This window comes from the organism of the source record quoted next, unplaced genomic scaffold, assembly GCF_019419815.1.
Source record: "Pyrus x bretschneideri cultivar Hongxiangsu unplaced genomic scaffold, Pyrus_bretschneideri_v1 Contig83, whole genome shotgun sequence".
Lineage (NCBI taxonomy): Eukaryota > Viridiplantae > Streptophyta > Magnoliopsida > Rosales > Rosaceae > Pyrus > Pyrus x bretschneideri.
This window is the reverse complement of record NW_025999824.1, coordinates 1,184,277-1,204,700: the sequence shown is the minus strand read 5'-3', so window position 1 is coordinate 1,204,700 and position 20,424 is coordinate 1,184,277. Positions and strand designations below refer to the sequence as shown.

At 37.3% G+C, this 20,424-nt stretch overlaps 1 protein-coding gene across 1 annotated transcript; it reads right to left on the bottom strand.

The window, feature by feature from the left end:
• Window positions 1-11,913: 11,913 nt before the first annotated feature.
• On the bottom strand, window positions 11,914-14,648 carry LOC125473333 (uncharacterized protein At1g65710-like). The gene is made up of 2 exons (XM_048576005.1): window positions 13,184-14,648; window positions 11,914-12,935 (listed from the first exon to the last, which is right to left on the bottom strand). Exons 1-2 carry the CDS (start codon window positions 14,444-14,446, stop codon window positions 12,066-12,068), a joined length of 2,133 nt encoding a protein of 710 aa, XP_048431962.1. The 5' UTR covers window positions 14,447-14,648; the 3' UTR covers window positions 11,914-12,065.
• Window positions 14,649-20,424: the final 5,776 nt, after the last annotated feature.

Here is a 20,424-nt window from a genome sequence, read left to right as displayed (position 1 = left end):
TGGTGGGTCGAATCTCAGTCGTCTGATCCATCAAGGGGTTTTCCGGTACTTCCGTCGAGGCCTAAACGACAAGAGAAAGGAAAGAAATACTAGGAATGGTTGCTCCTGTGGTTTGACTTGCATTGATATGAATTTCCCGCTCTCCCTTCCTTACCTTTTTCTTGATGCGTTTTTAAGGCCGAGTAATGTTGCCAGTCGTCTCGACCTCCGAGCAAAGCCGTTTACTCGGTGCAATCAGCGCAGTAACATCAGTTATTAGAGTTGGTTCAGCTGAGGGAAGTGTGATGGTCGCAGCCTTCTTTGGAGAATGAGCGAGTTTCTTTTTGGCGGCGACCATCGCAACCACATCAGCCCGTTTTATGGCACAACCACTTGGAAAACTGAGCTTAAGTTAGAACAGAGTTCAAATTGAATAGATAAACAAGAAAAGAAAAAGATGTATACCTCAATCGATGAGGTGCTGAGGTGCTTAAGAAACCCTTAACGTAGGCATCCTACTAGTCAACGAAAATGCTGATACAATCAGTTTCAGGGTATACGGCTGAAGGTAGAATTTAATACACCACTCTTGGAAGTCTCGCTCAGCCTCCTCGCATTCCCTCTTCGAGAAACTGGAAAGGCGTTCTCGGCTCAAGAGTGAGCGAGAAGTAAAGAACGGTAAAAGACAGCCCTGAGATAGGCTAGTTGACAAGCCACGAAGTAAAGATGGTAGACCTTCCAGCTAGCTCATCGAGCATCATAACCGAAGGGAGTCATGTGCGAGGACAAACGATCCCTAAGACTATTGTAAGTCAGCTTCATCTGCTTTTATCCACGCCGATGTAAGGAGCTTAATGGAAGACAGATATTTTTGGCAGCGGCAAACTAGAAACTCCTTGTCAGATAGAACTTCAAGGCCCAAGAAATATTTGACTATGTCTTTGGCCGAGTGAGCAGGAATGAGGTGCGAAGCCAGTTGAAGACCCATTACTTCAGAAGAGTTGAAGCTATGGATCTCCTACCTCAACGTGCAAAAGTAGATCTACAACCATAGTTTGAAGACCCAGAGCGGGCCGTTCTGGTGCGGATCGATCTTCCTAGCAGAGGCCTCGGCCAAGCACCGAGTAAGGTTGGTAAGGATGGCCGGGTTGAGGGCCAAGACATAACCACTGGCTAGTGCTTTGGCCACCGGCATGTTTTCGACCAAGCACTTGTTCGACTTGGTACAAAAGATAAATTTGTTGTACCAGTAGAACAAGAAGGCCTCGTGTTCCCCCTTCCTGAAAGTTTCCCCTTCCAAGCTAGCAAAGTGGGTGATCAGGGTGCTATAGTTGAATAAGTTTTTGTGCATCTTGTGCACATCTTCTTTCGACGGCTCCTGACCATCATTCATCAAAGCTTCGATGGCACGCTCGTCCAAGACCGCCTTCAGGTCCAAGTCGAATTGATACCGAAAAATAGCAATATCAACTGGAAAACCAAAAGAGGAAGTGCCAAGTATAGCTGTGACATCCAGCACAGTCGGGCTAATGGGGCTAAGAAGAAGGACCATAATGTTGGTGGCCGAACACCAGAAGCTTAGGGTCGCTATTAGGAGTTCTCGATCCATGTTGATCTCAATGGTCGAGAGCTTAATGACATCGAAGATGATGAGAATCTTCCATTCGCCCTCAAAGTGTGGCTCCATCCGGGTGACCCAAGCAGCCCAGATCACGGGGTTTGAGGGCCAAGCTTCTTAGGGTTTGGTCAATTCCCACTTCAACCATTCATATCCTTGAATTAGGGAACAAGGCAGTAAGCCTTCAACATGTTTGTGATTGACTCTGGGACGTCATCCTTGAAAAGCAGTCCCAAAGTTTGGTGGGAGACTCTCGAATCATCCTTGGATCAGAGGGTTTTGATGGCATTCCGATCAATAAAGTCTCAACACTTGTCGCATTCTTTGATGAGTTTGGTGATGAAGGTGTTGGTAGCTATTGATGAAGGTTGAAGGTTTTCTAGGTTTCAAAGTTTGGTTTCCTTTCTGGGCTCAGAGTAAATAGCAAGAAGTTCTGGAAATGGTAGGAAGTTCTGGAAATTTGAAAGCGTAAAAGATCATGTGAAGTTGGGCTAAGTATTTAGAAGATCAACAGTTTAATTTTAAAAGGATGAAGGGTAAATTCGACTAAAATGTTGCACAATCATAAAAGGATCTTTAAAAATCCAAGTAAAGAGGTTGAAAAGCATGAGAATTTAGGTTGCACGATTGTATGTGATGGCGAAATTTATGACGAAGAGATGGTTCAACGTCTACACGCCTCGAACATGGGGGCACGCATGATTGAAGATGGACAATCGCAATGAGGAGCTGCCATGTGTCAAGTAGGGCAGTGTCGTCAGAAAAATTGATAGGTGAAAGACCATGCTTAATAAATACGTCTGGACGTTTGGAGCGTTCAAGGCTTGCAATGTTCTTTGGATCTTTAGAAGGAATATGTTAAAGGTTTATTCTTCGCCAGAAAATCACTTCTTCAAGGTCAAGGCTCGGCCAGAGATTGTAGGCCGAAGACCTTAGAAGCGAAGGGACAATGTTAGGGCCCAAAATATTGTTTTGGGTCCAGCTTAGAGTTATTCTTGGCCCAATAGCATTCATCTAAAATCTTGTTATGGGCCGTCCAGTCAAGGTCAGCCAAATCTTATTGCAAGAAGGATTGGTTTAGATAAAGATAAGAAAGTCGAACCTTAGTGCAACAAGGAGTCTTAAAGCTGAAGATGCTTAGAATTAGGGGATGAATCTGGTTCGTTATGGAGCTTGGTTTAAAGTCCTATTAGAGCTAGGATTGGTCAAAACCTAATCAAATTAGGTTGAGGAATTCTAATCCGAGTATAATTCTAGTTCGACCATGATGGGGGTTCACTGCTATAAATAGAGAAGGGAGTGCATTGTTCAAACCCCTCCAAATCAACATACAAATTGCCCTACACAAAGTTTCTTAACAACCTTTGAGATTTTATCATCTTCCCCTTTTTTCTTGCCAACAAATCTTCAGTTTGGATAAACAGTACTGTGAAAGCAACCGACGACAGTTTTAGTTTGGATAAACAGCACTGCTTCGAGGCTGACTGGTTATTTATCCAAGTCTTGGTTGAGAAGGATTTTAGAATCTTTGTTGGCAGAGGTCATCTCATCAGCCTTCTCAACCAAGTGAGGTGTTACCAGGTTATTAAGCTCGGCACATAGAAAGCCGAGTTTTGTTTTATGATTAAATATTCATAAGTACATTTTAGAGTGCGACATTCCGACGGTCGAACCACATTTACGATCAAGACATTTATCTCTTTCGAGTATTTGTATCCATATAATTACTGAGACCAAACCTGGCACCGACTATTTATGAACTTTGTAGAACTAGCAGCCTAGTCTTCACGCTCTAGAACCTAAAGGTCGAGATGTGTTCCTTCCTCGGTCGTAGTCACAAAATCGAGAAGTTAGTAGCGCGCCCAACGCGACATCAACATATTTTACTCTCCGGCCAAACTCAGCCGACTAGTTAGCACACCCCGCACACAACCGAATGACGTAGTTAGCTTATTAATTACTCGGCCTGTGTGCCACGTAGGTTTGGTAGGTTTTAAGGTCAACCATTACATTTTATTAACAAAACGAGAAGTCACAAGTACAATAAAGAGCAATGTTTGGCTACTAAAGGATGATTATGAACTCCTACTCAAAATTCTTCATGATTGATTTACAAAACTTTATGCTTATAATACGAACCCATTAAAATTATAAATTACTTTGTAAATATTATCTCTACAAAAAATGAATTAAAACTAAGGTCGTTAAGTTAATCAACTATAACAAATAGATAAACATTTCGTAATTCTTTTACTATTTTTATTCATCTTGTTCTTATGTAATTTAACGACTAAACGACCTTAATTTTAATTAATTTTCTTTAAACATAATTTTCATATAATAATTTATAATATGAATAGATTTTAAGGAAGTGTTATTGGCATTCCAAAAATCACATTCTACACTCCTCATAAATGTATTTTTTTTTCAAATGTAGAAAATTCGAAACGTAAAATAAGATTTTTAGAATGTCAAAAATAATTCCCAGATTTTATCATAAACGCGAAGACGTACGGATAAGAAACAAGAGTCTGAGGGCCTATACATTATTAGACTGTGCTGTGTTGGTCTGTGGTTGACTGACATATGACCAAGACAAAGACATGAAGGTTGTTACGAGGGTGGGCTCATCTGAGATCGTGCATGGTATTGAATGAAGGGTCCCATCCCAATCAGACGGCCAAAGTGGGTCTTGAGATTGTTCCCTGATACTGTTTTGACGGTAGATCTAAATGGAAGTTTCCATGAAACCAAACACACGTACGTGTTGATAATAAAGCCCCTGTCCACAACTGGTAGCTTGCAGCCTTCTGTTCGTACGTTGAAGCCCGAACTTGTTCGCTGGAAAGCCACTGCTTGCTCTCCCTCTCTCTCTCTCTCTCTCTCTCTCTCTCTCTCTCTGTGTTTAATCATAAACCCTAGTTCCCAAAATAATATCTGTAAAATTGGATTTTCATTTCCATACCACGTAGTATTTGACACTACCAACTTTTTTCTTTTAAATTTGCAGGTAGCGAAAAAGTATAGAAGGTTACAAAGTTTTATTGGGTCCCACAACAGAGAAATCATAAACAGAAAGGGAGCATTTTGTTCACCATAAGATTTACTCCAACTCTTGGAGTAAAATTGAAATTTGAAGTTCTAAACTTACTCCAATTTGCTCCAACTTTTTAGACCTACTCCGATCCTTGGAGTAAAACTCAAATTTTACGTTCTAAACTTATCACAACTTGCTCCAACCTTTGGGTCAAATATGAGTTTTAACCCAAAACTCATTTCTGATGCAAATTTAGCCCAGAATTTCTCATGCGTTAGTGGAGCTGGTCTACCATATATGTGTACATTTTTAGTTTCATATTTAATAAATTCATTAAATCTAATGGCTAAGATCTAATAGAACGAATCCAACGGTTAAAAAAACCTAAGGGTCCAAATTTAAATTCAATGGTGAAAGTAATTAAAAAAATTATTTTATGTATTTCGTATTCTTTCATAGTGTTCAACGAGTTTCATGATGTTAGTTTAGAGATTTTTCAAAATTTATCTGGATCTAAATATTTTAAAGTTAAAAAGTTCATAAAATTAAAATCGGATAGTCTACATATTTTTTTAAGAGTTAGTTTAACAAAAAAATTATCCTAAATTCATTATTTAATACTCTCAAACTAAAAATTTAACGCATAAGGGTTAAAGGAGAAAAAAAATGTTTTTAAGTTAAAATCTAAATTTTCTGGGTTAAAAATTTTCAACGGGACAAAACTTTTCAACGGTTATAAACGAAAAATCACGATTTAACGGTTATTTTAACTCCGATTTTGATGATTTTTTATAACTACACTCCTTGACCCTATATGAATACAATGAATGAATTCGATCTTCAATTTAAAATATTTACACAAGTGAATACCACAAAATCTTATGTTATACTTAATAAAAGTGTAAATAAACTCTAAGTGTTAGTCAATCTATCGTTTTACGAATTCTCCAAAACTAATTTCAACGATCCAAACCGTCAAAAGTGTTTGTATATGCTTGGAGATCACATCAGCAAAAAATCACAAAAAAAAAATATTTAGAGATCAAATAACGGGACAAAGCTTTTCAACGGTTATAAACGAAAAATCACGATTTAACGGTTATTTTAACTCCGATTTTGATGATTTTTTATAACTACACTCCTTGACCCTATATGAATACAATGAATGAATTCGATCTTCAATTTAAAATATTTACACAAGTGAATACCACAAAATCTTATGTTATACTTAATAAAAGTATAAATAAACTCTAAATGTTAGTCAATCTATCGTTTTACGAATTCTTCAAAACTAATTTCAACGATCCAAACCGTCAAAATTGTTTGTATATGCTTGGAGATCATATCAGCAAAAAATCACAAAAAAAAAAAACATTCAGAGATCAAGTAACGGGACAAAGCTTTTCAACGGTTATAAACGAAAAATCACGATTTAACGGTTATTTTAACTCCGATTTTGATGATTTTTTATAACTACACTCCTTGACCCTATATGAATACAATGAATGAATTCGATCTTCAATTTAAAATATTTACACAAGTGAATACCACAAAATCTTATGTTATACTTAATAAAAGTATAAATAAACTCTAAGTGTTAGTCAATCTATCGTTTTACGAATTCTCCAAAACTAATTTCAACGATCCAAACCGTCAAAATTATTTGTATATGCTTGGAGATCACATTAGCAAAAAATCACAAAAAAAAAACATTTAGAGATCAAGTAACGGGACAAAGCTTTTCAACGGTTATAAACGAAAAATCACGATTTAACGGTTATTTTAACTCCGATTTTGATGATTTTTTATAACTACACTGCTTGACCCTATATGAATACAATGAATGAATTCGATCTTCAATTTAAAATATTTACACAAGTGGATACCACAAAATCTTATGTTATACTTAATGAAAGTATAAATAAACTCTAAGTGTTAGTCAATCTATCGTTTTACGAATTCTCCAAAACTAATTTCAACGATCCAAACCGTCAAAATTGTTTGTATATGCTTGGAGATCATATCAGCAAAAAATCACAAAAAAAAAACATTCAGAGATCAAGTAACGGGACAAAGCTTTTCAACGGTTATAAATGCAAAATCACGATTTAACGGTTATTTTAATTCCGATTTTGATGATTTTTTATAATTACACTTCTTGACCCTATATGAATACAATGAATGAATTCGATCTTCAATTTAAAATATTTACACAAGTGAATACCACAAAATCTTATCTTAAAAACAAAAACTCTTTATCCTTGCGCATTTAATATTTGTAATAGATTAGTAGTGTATGTATTATTTTTTTATTAGGCTTTTATTTTTGAGTGTAGATATAGTACTTGAACGAGAAATGTTTTAATGTGTTGAAGTAATATTTACGTGGCAATGTGTGGTATGTGCAAATTTAAAAAAAATATATTTTTTTCTTAACGGGTCATAACGGGTCGGGTCACTTTACCCGTTGGGTAAAGTGACACGACCTGTTAAGGACCCGTTAAGATAACGGGTATGACATGACACGACCCGTTAAGATAACAGGTGTTACACGAAAACGACACGAACACGATAGACACGACCTGTTTGCCAGGCCTACTTAACTTTAACTTTAGTTAACTGTCATTAAATGTTCCTTTTTCAATTTTGAGAAATTTAACCAAGGTCAAGTGAAAGGATATGTGGCAGATGATTAAGTGTACGGTGAGCGTACACCATAGTTTATGGTGCAATGCTAAGGTGACCGAATTTGTAGATTAAATTTTGTAAACTAAATGACATAGAAGTTGATTATTGAATTATTACTTAAGTGTTAATTAACATACTTATTTCTTATTCGTGACACTTCATTTAGTTTGCAAATTTTTCTATAAATTTAGTATACCTAACATTACTCTTATGACGGTGTGTAAAAATGCTTCCAAATAGAAAAGGAGAGAGAGTCAAAAGTAGGACACTACTTTTAATGGCAGATTACCCGCTTCTTTGTTTTTTAAGATTCAACAAGTTTCTCAACCATTCGATCTCTAACTTTTAACCTCAGCCGCTCAACACCCGTAGCATTTTATTTTATATAACATTGAAGAATTTTTCCTTAAAATTGTATTATATAATTCGTTTTTACCCAAAGAAAAATAAGAATATGTGTTTAGAATTTGAGTCAAGCGATCGATATGATATATATATTTCAAGATTAAAAGGGATGGATTAAATTACAAATCTAGTCATTGTCTATGATTATGGTTGTCTTTATTACAAAACTCGTCAATAATGCTACATCAGGATTAACAAGTAGTGACCAACATAATTACTTTTGGTACTACAATGGAGGACAAATTATCAAACTTTACTTTCTTTGTACAAAAATATTACTCTTATCATCTATTTGTACCATAATGTGTATCATCTTTCTATTAAAGATGTGATCCATATGCGTTCTCAGTCCTACCTCTAATAGAAAGATGATACAAAAGATGGTATAAGTAGATGATAAATGTAGCATTACTCTTTTTTAGATCATCTTCATCCCTAGCCTATAAAACCTAAGATCTTTCAGTTAAGCCGGACGATGAGAAGAGAGAAGCTCATAGGTCGGCTCAATTAAGCTATTGTCATCGCGGAAAGACTCGAGTTGAGCTCGTTCCCTTAGTTGATTAGCCAAAAGTAGGACGAGAGCATTCCATCGTCCGTCTCGGCTTGACTAAACCGAGCTGACCTCACTCTTCAACCCTCCCATTCTTCGTACAAAGGCACCTACGAGTAAGGGACTTCCAAGTAAATTGCATACACACTCCTCAGATAATCAAAATACAAACACATAGAAAAGTAGCAGATGTAAGTTGTAACCAGTTATGTTTTGCGTGTGAGGGGAAAGTGTTATATTTTGGTTGATTCTAATGTATGAGGTCTTTATATAGACTATAAATTATAAATGTTGCAAAGTCTTGCATATGGCCGATTTGGCGCTGTTTTCCTAACTACTGTGATCAAGTGATCGAGGCTATATAAACGTCAAGAGTAGTTTTTTATTCTTCATCTTCTTCCTAAGTTTATGTGATTTTCTTAGCTTTTCCTTCATCGGGTGCTTGATCTGGAGGGCTGCTCTGGTTGCAGGTTTTGCAGTGGATGATGAAAATGCAGCAGTAGCCATCAATGATTTCTTCTGTGCAGGAACACTAGACTTGACCAAAATTTATAGGATCAAGGAAAACTAAAACTTTATGAGGTTTTTGTTATTAACACTCATCATGTACCTTTTTTCTTTTTTTTTTTCACTAAAAAATAATGTAGAGTAATATTTTTAGAGTGTAAATAATATATTTGGCTTCAATACTTACATGCATTTAATACATTTATCATCTTGACAATCGAATGATGATTGTATTAAATCCACATATTCACATGAATCATAACTGATTGTCTGATGATAATTATGTTAAATACATGTAAATATTGTATCTAATTCCGTAAATTAAAATTTTTTGAATACGTTGTAGCTCGAGTACTTTGGTTTGAATACTCTTGTGCTAATTACTTTTTGACTGGCCTATATCCGCCATGGAGTTAAAATGCGTTTGATTCCATGAATGCCTGAATGCTGAAAACAGACCTCCACTCGGGTGATAATTTTGTGAACACAAAGATGAGCTTTAATATCTGATTAATTCTCTAGCATGCACGCGTCAATTTTAAGTTGAAAACGAGTGATTTGTGGGATTTGCTTTTGAGAAAGTAGTGGTGCTGTGGTGCACCATCATCATTGTGTATGTTGTTGAATTGACTTTATATTCGAGCTATATAGTTATGGTGGACTGGTGTGGATACCATTCATGTCATTCACAGTTAACGGTTTTCATTCGTTTATTTGTATGATTGGACTTTCATCTCTGTCTTTTTGCTGATTTTTCCTTCCACTTTTTTTATCATGGATCGATATCGTGGCAAACAGAATTAGACCGGACTCCACTTTGGACCATTTCTGAGGCTTTGTATTTGGGATGAAAATTTAATTCGTCAAATTCAATCAATGCAAGTAATTGACCCGAACTGTTCGATTTTCAAGACCAAATTTCAAGTTCTTTTTTGTTATGAGTAACCGTCTAATAAACTGTCTAGTTTCAAATTCAATTACGGTTGTTGGAGTATCATCCCTAAACCTGTACCTATAACCAACCCGTTTTCATTCTTTATATAAATATTTATTCTATGCTTATATTTTTTTGAGCGTGCAAACTTCAAAGGTCTGCAACAACTTTATTCTAAAAATTTCAATACTTTCAATTAATGATGGAATGTGGTAGAGCTCAAGGGCCATGACAGATGATTCAATACTTCAATTTTGGGAGGAAAATCCTATTCATTTTGTCATACAAACTGATAGCAGCAACAACCATTTGCTTAGTTTTCATAAGAAAGGAATATTATAATAGGGAAAACTCTTATCTAATGGGGAATTCATTACACGACTTGTTTGGTTACGGGAAATTCCCGTTAGAGGATTCTACAGTTTCAGGTTTGAAAAAAAAAAGGGGGTTCAGTTATAGGAATGACATATCCGAACCCAATCCGCCTGTCGGCATCCCTACTTTGTATTGATCATGAGACTAAGAGCACTCTTTTCATTGAATGCATTTTTGCTCACTCCCTAAAGTTGGGATGATGTTCACCACCTTATTGGTTAACGTTAGATTGCATGTCCTTCTTGAATACCTCGATTCAACGTCAAAGAATTTCCAACTGCTACCATACATTATTCATCTTGATTTAATTAATCTAAGACATGAATCTCAAATTAAAACTAATCTAACGGCACCCACTATTATGGTGAGCGTCACACCACTTTTGGAATAACTTTCCTTAGAAAGTAATTAGCTGAAAAGCTACCTTTCCTTTCCCAAGAGAAATTGTTGAGAACAAAAAGGGGTTATTTCTCAACAAATACCACTAGAAAATCTAAATTGAACGGGCCCAACCCTAAAAGCCTGAAAGTTGAGCAGATGAACCAAGAAAGATCAAAGCCCAACAATTTATTAGATCCGCAAAAAAGGAAAAAAGGAAAAAACCACAAAAGTTTAAAATTCTCTCACACCCGAAACAAATTACTAATCTTCCAGTAAAATTCAAATGACTGTCAAATAGTAATTGCATTAAATACATATAAGTATTATTACCAAATCTATAAAATTCCCCTCCTTAACTTCTATGGACACCCAAAACTTATATCCCCCTGACAATAGTACCCATCTCCAATATTTTTCTTTCAAGGGTTTCCAGACTATTTTACAAGGCCGTTCTGAAGAAATGCAGGTGGTGTCATCGCACATAACTCTCAATATGTTCATGTGAATATATGTAAATCTTTAATTAAAGCTTCATTGCAAATAAAGTCATGTGTATGAGAAGAGAAGCTGCATAGCAATTGATACTTTGAGCTCATTCAGCTCTAGATGCTGCATAGCAATTGATATGATACAGATAATAGTAAAGGTCATGTGTATGAGAAGAGAAGCTTGCCTCGTGCATCTGCTGCAAAGTAAGCAGCATTTCATTCTACTTTCTGCATCAGTACCTTGTATGATATCATTTGAAAATCGAAAATCGAAATGACTTGCCTCGTTCATAAACACAAGATGACTTGCCTCGTTTGAAAATCGAAACACTTCCCTAAATTTGGTGACCAATTCTTGATAAACTTGCTTCCCATCCATAACAAAGCAAAGAGTGGCCGCAAGCTTAGGAAAATCTGAGTTTCTTTCTTTAGTATCAACTGAATAACAAAGGATTTTCTGCTGTGCATCTGCCTAAAAAATCATTCCTACATTTCTCGCATTCATTAGGCTTCGTCAAAAAAGCAAGGTATCCGTTCTAAATATGAACAATCAAAATTAGAAACACTAATCCCATTCAAAACTGAAGTAAAAAGCGGAGAAACGAGAAGACAAAAATGAAGCATCGAAACCCTAAATCAAACTCAAACTTGAAAACCATACGAATTTGAACATAAAAGCAGCTATAGAATCGTACTTTCTGAACACCCATTTAAAGTTGCCAAACAAGCTAAATTTGAACATCAAAGCAGCTGTAGGATACAACCATTTGGTCTCATACAACATAGACTATGAGATGATTGTTGAAGAGAGTTGCAATCAGTGGTATCGTGAACACTGAGTATGCATAGCTCCCAATCTCAAGCTTCATTGCCTAATGTCCAATAGCTAGGACTGTAGACTCGTGCGACTGCTGGGGTTATGAACTATAGTGTGACAATTTAACAGAAGCATTTACGGAAAAAAGAAGAATTTAATCAGCGCTTCAAATAGAAAATGTTGCAAGTATGCAACTGCCAACACAAATGTAGTCTACACTAGAGGGAGAGTTGCTGAAATCGAAAGGTACAAATTTGAATGAATAAGTAAAAACGCTTAACTACACCTACATTGATGCTGCAGCTGCAGCACCTGGAAGTGTGGGAAGCCCTTTGGCTTTGATGGCAGCGAGACTTCCACGCCCAATTCCACCGCTGCACTGGTGCCTATTCAATCTCCTTCTTGCAGCCTCATCCATACCAATACTCACTGGAGTTTTGTGATCCTCCTCTTTGGTGTTGGATCTTGAAGTCCAGCAATCAGTGGAGTCGGCTGAATTGGGTTCCCATGAAGAAGAAGAGAAGCCCCAATTATGTTGTTGCGAGTGAGAACTACCACTGAGAAAGCTGTTGCTGCCAGAAGACTCTTGGTCCTCCATATCTTCCAATGCACCAGTACCCCTTCTCACAGTCACATACTTGTGGAAGCTTGGCTCCATCAGATCATCATTGGCAACTACCTCAGACTCAACAAAAGGATCTTTTCGCTCATCTGCTAGACAGCCTATGCTCTTCCCAGCAAGTGAAGCATTATAGCCAGAAGCAAATTTTTTGTTCCTTTGATCTGTTGGAGTGCTTTTCGTAGCAGAGTTGAGGTCGGCAACTGCTTCTACAATGGAGCAGGCCTTAGATACGCATGAAGGGAGTGATACTGCACTCGGCGTGTTCTGCTGGTGGAAATTCTGTATGTCTTTGAGCAATAGTGAAGTATACAAAGATTGCCCAGGATTCAAAAGGGTGTCGGTTTCAGGATCAATGTCTAGGTCTCTGGATCGCCTAGAGGACCTGCTTCTTGTTAATGTTTGGGGTTTCCCTTGTGGTTGTCCCTTGGCCTCCTCCACTAGAACCGTGTTCTTGTTGTCCATTGTACTATTGCTGGTTATGTAGTTGATACCTTGGGCAACAATTCTGTTACAGTTGATTTCGAGAGTCGGTTTCTGCAAGATGATTAATCAAGCTAAATTTCAGAAGAACAAGTTCATTGTACAATTTGGTTTTCGGCTTAAAAATGCAAACTTTTAAGGTAACTAATAGCATAGTCTTCCTCTCAGAGAGAAAAATAATAATCGTAGAGGTTTACAAATTCAAGCAATATTCCATTCAATCTAATCTAAACTACGGAGAGGGTATTCAAAAGTTCAAACTTGGGAATAACTATCGAGGAAATGACAAGAAGATAAGCTACCTGATTTGAAAGATTGGTGGGTTCCTTGACAACAATCTCCTCTTCACCCTTGATTTCTCTTTTGTTTCGGCTGTTGTTATTCGCTTGTGGGTAGGCAAGGGAGTTAGGATCGATCTCAGCCAATGGGTTCCTTCTGTAGGGGGATTGCTCCGCTTTTCTTGAGGAGCTCCGGCTTAGAGAAGGCTGCTGCTGACCGTCATTGGGACCTCTACCATTCAATATAGCTGGAGACTGAGCTCTAGCTGGGGACTGAGCACGGGGGGATCCAACATTTCTCTTCACTGAAATTCGCTTGATGGTAGTTGCAGATTCCCCATTGTTAATGGCAGCTGGAGGGACTGAAACCATCTTTCCTGGCCTAGGATTCGCATTGGCAGTTGCTGTTGCACCAGAATTAGCATTAGAAGATGAGCGTTTGCCCGGTGAAAGACTAGTTCGTCTCTCCCTGCTGCTCGATCGCTGCTGCTGATTTCTTTCTCTGCTGGGTGTCCTCCTCCTCCTCCCTTGAGAAGAGGGAGAAGAAGGCCTTGACCTCGAAGAATGGCGGTGAGATTTCTCTTCTGAAACCCTATCACCCTCACCATCAGCATCAGCACCATTACATATATCATTGACATTGGCATGAACATCGCTCGCATCAAAATCATAGCTCCTTTTCGAACCAGAGTACTTTCGGGTTCTATTCGCAGACCCGGAAGAATTGCTACGGCTAAGCCTTCCACACTGTATGAGAATGGCGTCCAATTCCTCCTTGTTGCAGCTCAACGTCCTCACACGCTTCCCAACCTTGTCAACGTCATCCACGGATTCACTGCAAGCACCGGTCTTGGTGTCAGCAGATATCTGCGGAGGAGAAGCAGCGGAAGCAGCAAAAACAACCGCCGCATCTGACGGAGGTTGTCGCGGCGAATTCGGTTGGATTTGGTTTTGGGGAAGTGGGGTTTTCTTGCAATCTCTGTCCCCTCTTTCGTCGTGGCTCTTTCGGTGTTTGATGACGAATACCTCCTTCTTCACTTGGACTTGGGGTTCTTGATCTTGATTGTCTCCTTCTTGTTGGGCAATTTGTTCTTGTTTTGCTCCTGGCTGCTTCTTCACCTTCATTTTAAGGTCCCCTGCTTCAGTTTCCGATATGGGCTTGCTCTTGATGCTTGAATCAACAACCCCATAACCGTAACCATAACCGGTAGCAGGCGGAGCAGATGGAGGAGGAGGCGGCGGAGCGGGAGAACAAGAGGTGTTCTTCTTGCTAAAACAACTACCCATTGCAGAAATTGATGAATTTGATTTCGAGATGGAAAACCTGAAGTGGGTAATCAAATTACAGAAAAGGAAAGCGAATATCGAGTGATATTATTGACGGTAAGATACGGATTTTGAAGGATTTTGAAGGTTATAGTGCAAGAAGAGATGGTGGCGGTCCTTCGCCCGAGACGGATTTTGAAAAGTGAATGTTTTGTCTCTCTGACTCGTTAGCCGTTGTGGATTTGATTTCAATTAAACTAATTATAAATTTGTTCAACTGAGAGAGAGAGAGAGAGAGAGAGAGAGAATTTGAATGTTCATGTTTTCCTACTCGTCAAAGCGACTGAGGTCCTCACCCTCAACTTCCCTATTTCCCATTTTACCCCTCCCTCACAAAATTATATTTTTTTTCATTTTTAGGTTATACCTTTAAGATTAATTTTACATTTTCTACAAAACAACTGAATCAAACCACATTTTATTCGTTTAATTAGCATTGTCATAATTTTAGTGCTTAACTGAAAAATGTATTTTGCTTATTTATTGTATAACATATAAATGACCAAAACGATCTTTAATACATAACTTAAAACCTAGAAAATTGTAATTATCAATCAAAATATTGCATCATCATAAAATAAAATAAAAACTTTAAAAGCCCAAACAAGAAGATTGTTAGGGTTCTCCGAATTATTGTAGAATTTGTATTTAGTTGAGAACTTAGGGATGTCATGGATTTAGTTGAGAGTTTGTATGATATTTTCCTAGTTTACAAAAAATTCAAGTTTTAGCATATGACATTTTATTGCAATGATAGAAAATAATAATGATTATGTACCTAGTGCACATTTGATCCCCACCAATCTCCCTCATCCCAATATTTAATGTTTAACCCATTAGCGCTATCATTTGTTAAAAAAAAAAAATCGTAATTATTTTTCTCCTTGTTATCCTATTTGCAGAAGGGTAAAAAAGGAAATTAGATTTTTAATAGCCAAAATGTGATATTGCAGCTTCCTTGAATACCAAAACCACGTGATATCGGGCTTGGCGAGTAGAGTGTGGGGAGGCTCAGTCGCGCGATTTGAAATAATGCCAGGCGGGCGGTCGCCCATTTGAAATATGGAGCCGTTTGATGCGAAGAGAGCCGTTGGATGAAACCAGTGACCCCACCACTAACTTCAACTTTCCTACCGCACATCACATAGAATAAGATAATTTATTGGGTTTATTTGTTTTGGGCTAATTACAAGTTTGATCCCAAAACGTTCTTATGTTTTCTCTTGGGTCCTTAAGAATTTTCTCATTCCAATTTTGATCAATGAACTTTTTCTTAGTACATTGATATATTTTTACACTATGAGAGAGGGAAATTTGGCTAAGTCACACAATGGACAACCTAATTTTGTATCAAATTCGTCATCCACGAGATTCGAATCTAAAACCTTTCAAATGAAGAAGAATATCACCAGACCGTAATACTAAGTGACCGATCAATGTTGAAATTGCGATTAGATGGGATTAGCAAGATCAAATAGTGATAAACAAAAAGTGGGCTCCACATTTGAAGTTAACCGATTTCTTGACGGACGGATATAAACATAAGTTCGAAACTTAAAGGTATTAAATTTAAAACTGAAACTAGATGAATTGAAATGCAATATGAGGTCAAATTTGAGGTACTAAATGTAATTCAATGGAAGTTATGTGATATGTTCAGTTATAATGTTGATGTGACTGTTCAACGTAATTAAGTAAACAATTATAGTTAGTTTTAGACTATGTTTATATATGCATGGATGTCACAAAATAATTGTTCAAACATATGATCATGCTTTGAAATTTGAAACGCATCAAAAATGATTTTTATTTATTTAAAGAAGACTTTAAATACGGTTCCTAACTATCATTGTTCTTTGACTGAAACTTTTCTATTTTTTAAAATTTTTATCAAAGTCTTTTGACTTTGTAGTTTGTACACCTCAACATCTCTACTATCTCTACTAATTAATAAAACATTCATCGTCAACCAAAATTCTATGAAATTACCAGTTGAACCCTCTAATTAAAACAGAACATAAATAAAAAATATGGGGTAAAAATGTAATTTCATACAACCAAATTTTGCTGTTTTTTTTTTTCCAAAGCTTGTCCTACATGTAATCCTAACATATCTCTAATTAAAAATAAAAAATAAAAAATAAAAACTTCTCACTCCCACATTCTCTATCACTCTCTTCCTCTCTCCTTCTATTTCAAAAACAAAAATAAAAAATTTTCTCACACACTTTGTGCGTGCCCATATGCTAGTTAATATTAAGGGTTAAACTCTATTTATTACCCTCATGTTTCATGGTTTTCAACATTTGGTACATCAAGTTTTTTTGTCCCAAAGTCATACATAAAGTGTTAATTTTGGGACAGTCTCATACATCCGTTAGTCAAACTATTAAGTCTCTCGTTAAATGATGACGTGGCGCCCATATGGATAATGATTGGGCACCACGTCTCATTAAGGGGTCCACGTGGATTTTTTTTTTTTTCCCTTTCTTTCTTCTCTTCAGAGATGACGTGGATTTTTTTTTTCTCTCTTCTTCTTCTTCCTTTCTTCCTCCCCCAATCCTCCCTTCTTCACTGCAACTTGCACCCTCCCCTAGCTTTTTTTTTTTTTTTTCCTCTTTCTTTTTCTTTTCCTTCTTCCTTTCTTCCTCCCCCAACCCTCCCTTCCTTCTTCCCTACAACCCGCACCCTCCCCCAACTTTTTTTTTTCCTCTCTTCTTCTTCTTCTTCTTCTTCCTCCTTTCTTTCTCCCCCAACCCTCCTTTCCTTCCTTCTTCCCTGCAACCCGCACCCTCCCCCAGCTTTTTTTTTGTTTTCTTTTTTCCTCTCTCTCTTCTTCTTCTTTTTTCCTCCTTTCTTCCTCCCCCAACCCTCCATTCCTTCCTTCTTCCCTGCAACCCGCACCCTCTCCAAGCTTTTTTTTTTTTTTTTTCATTTCATCTCTCTTCTTCTTCATCTTCTTCCTCCTTTCTTCCTTCCCCAACCTTCCCTTCTTTCCTTCTTCCCTGCAACCCACACCCTCCCCCAGCTTTTTTTTTCTTTTCCTCTCTTCTTCTTCTTCTTCTTTTTCTTCTTCTTCATTTCTTCCTCCTCCCAACCCTCAATTCCTTTTTCCCTGCAGCCCGCACCCTCCCCCAGCTTTTTTTTTTATTCCTCTCTCTCTCTAATCTTCTTCTTCTTCTTCTTCTTCCTTTCTTCCTCCCCCAACCCTCCATTCCTTCTTCCCTGCAACCCGCACCTTCCCCCAGCTTTTTTTTTTTTTTCCTCTCTCTTCTTCTTCTTCTTCCTTTATTCCTCCCTCAACCCTCCCTTCTTTCTTCCCTGCAACCCACACCCTCACCCAGCTTTTTTTTTTCTCTCTTCTTCTTCTTCTTCTTCTTCCTCTCTTCCTCCCTCAACCCTTCCTTCCTTCTTCCCTGCAACCCCCACCCTTACCTAGCTTTTTTTTCTCTCTTTCTTCTTTTTCTTCATCCTTTCTTCCTCCCTCAACCCTCCATTTCTTCTTCCCTACAACCTATACCCTCCCCCAGCTTTTTTTTTTTCCTCTTTCTTCTTCCTTTCTTCCTCCCCCAACCCTCACTTTCTTCTTCCCTGTAACCCGCATATTCCCCCATCTTTTTTTTTCCTCTCTCTTATTCTTCTTCTTCTTCCTCATTTCTTCCTCCCCCAACCCTCCCTTCCTTCTTCCCAACAACCCGCACCCTCCCCCAACTTTTTTTTTCCTCTCTCTTCTTCTTCTTCCTTTCTTCCTCCCCTAACCCTCCCTTCCTTCTTCCCTGCAACCCGCACCCTCCCCCAACCTTCCTTCACCACCAATCTCCCCCAACCTTCCCCAACCTTCCTTTTTCCCTCTGTAATTTCTTCCCCATCCTTCTCTCTCTCTAAAATCACTACAAGCCTAACCTATATGGATATTTCTCCTCCTACCACAATTTTTTCCCCATTCCCCTCTTTAAAATCCCTCTATGCAACCTACAACCTGCAATCTGACATCTCCGTCGCGACGATGATAATGATCAGCCCGGGTTTTTTGGGTCCGAATCCACAACGTATCGATTAAAGAAGGTTTTTCCAGTTTATACATTGGGGATTTCGAAGAGGGGGTTGGGGAAAAAATTACAAAGGGAAGAAGGAAGGTGGGGGAAGGTTGGGGAGACTGGTGGTGAAGGAAGGCTGGGGGGAGGGTGCAGGTTGCAGGGAAGAAGGAAGGGAGGGTTGGGGGAGGAAGAAAGGAAAAAGAAGAAGAAGAAGAGAGTTGGAAAAAAAAAAATATCCACGTGGACCCCTTAATGACACGTGACGCCCAGTCATTGTCCACATGGACGCTATGTCATCATTTAACGGAAGATTTAACAGTTTGACTAACGGATGTATGAGACTGTCCCAAAATTAACACTTTAGGTATGACTCTAGGACGAAAAAAACTTGATGTACCAAATGTTGAAAACCACGAAACATGAGGGTAGTAAACAGAGTTTAACCCTACTATTAATGTAATATATTTCTAAACAATTATGAAATTTAGAACTCTCCAGTTTATGGGATATCTTTTTTTTTCTTTTTTATTTTATTGGAAATATGGAATATTATTTAAAACCCACAATTTGTGGGTTATAAAAATAAAATAAAATAAATCTCACCCATATATATAGTTCTCAATGTCAAAAAATGTACCACGACCTGAGTTAGGGTACATATCAAAATTTAAATTATGTGCACAAATAAAAGTTTGAAAATATGGGCACAAAAATTGAATATATGGGTACAAATTAAAACTAAAAATAATAAGTACAGTTAAAAAATGGTTGCAAGTTATGTAAAACAAAAAAAAAAAAAAAAAAAATTGGTTGCTAGTTAAAAAATAGGTACAAATGAAAAAAAATATTATATATATATAATACAAAATTTAAATTTGCTAACATGTGAATTTATAATTATTGAAATTATGATGTGGATAAAAACCAAAAGACCTTGATAAAAAATTAAAAAATAAAAAAAAAGATTTCAATTAATGAAATTAAAAAAAAAGATAGAAACCTAATTTCTTCTTTATTTGAAGACCACCTTTCATCTTAATTCATTATACTACCTGTTGCTATTTTTATCGAAAAACTAAATTTTATTCCCCCCTTCAAAAAATTTATTCTAATACATGTAAAAAAACTTTTGGCTTCGAAACCCATATAGGAGGAAAAATCCACCAAAAAAAAAAAAAAGAACTTCTCCCACTTTTCAACATATACAAATATTAACTTGAGGTCATTAAATATGCCCCAATAACGGGCGTTAACCACAATGTAGCAAATATTTTGCAAAATTGTAGGATCCATTAATTAACTCATGCTTAAATCAAAATAAAAGGCAAAACCTAGATATGCATATAATAAAACCAAATCCTTTTATCAAAATCTTCAATGCATAAGAGTTGACGAATCAAATTTGTTCCCAGAGTTAGAGATGAGATTGTTACCCTTGAAGCTCTCTTTGATTCATAGAACCAAGGTTAACACCTTTGAGGAAAGGCCTTCAAATCCTTACTCTTGCTTTGTACTCCATTGCCTTCATCTTCTTCAATTTTTCTTCCTTGAATTGATTCGCCAAAGCCACCCAAAGAGATGGCCTCTATGTTTTCGCACCAAAGATGACAAGGAAGATGATGAAGTGACCTTAGGAAGGAGAGATGCTAGTAACTCCTCAATATGGTAGCCGACTATGGTGTGGGGGGGGGGGGAATGAGGAGAATGTTGGCTCTTAATCCTTCTCTTTCTTGCACAAAAGAAAGCTCTAAGGAGGATGGAGGTATAACTTAGCTTATATAGTGGACTTACATGTGGAAGCCACATACTCCTTTTAATCCTCTAGAAACCCGAAACTTACTTTAAAGGCCTAATATGACATCTTATGTTCATATAATTAATTAATTAACTTACTTAATTAAT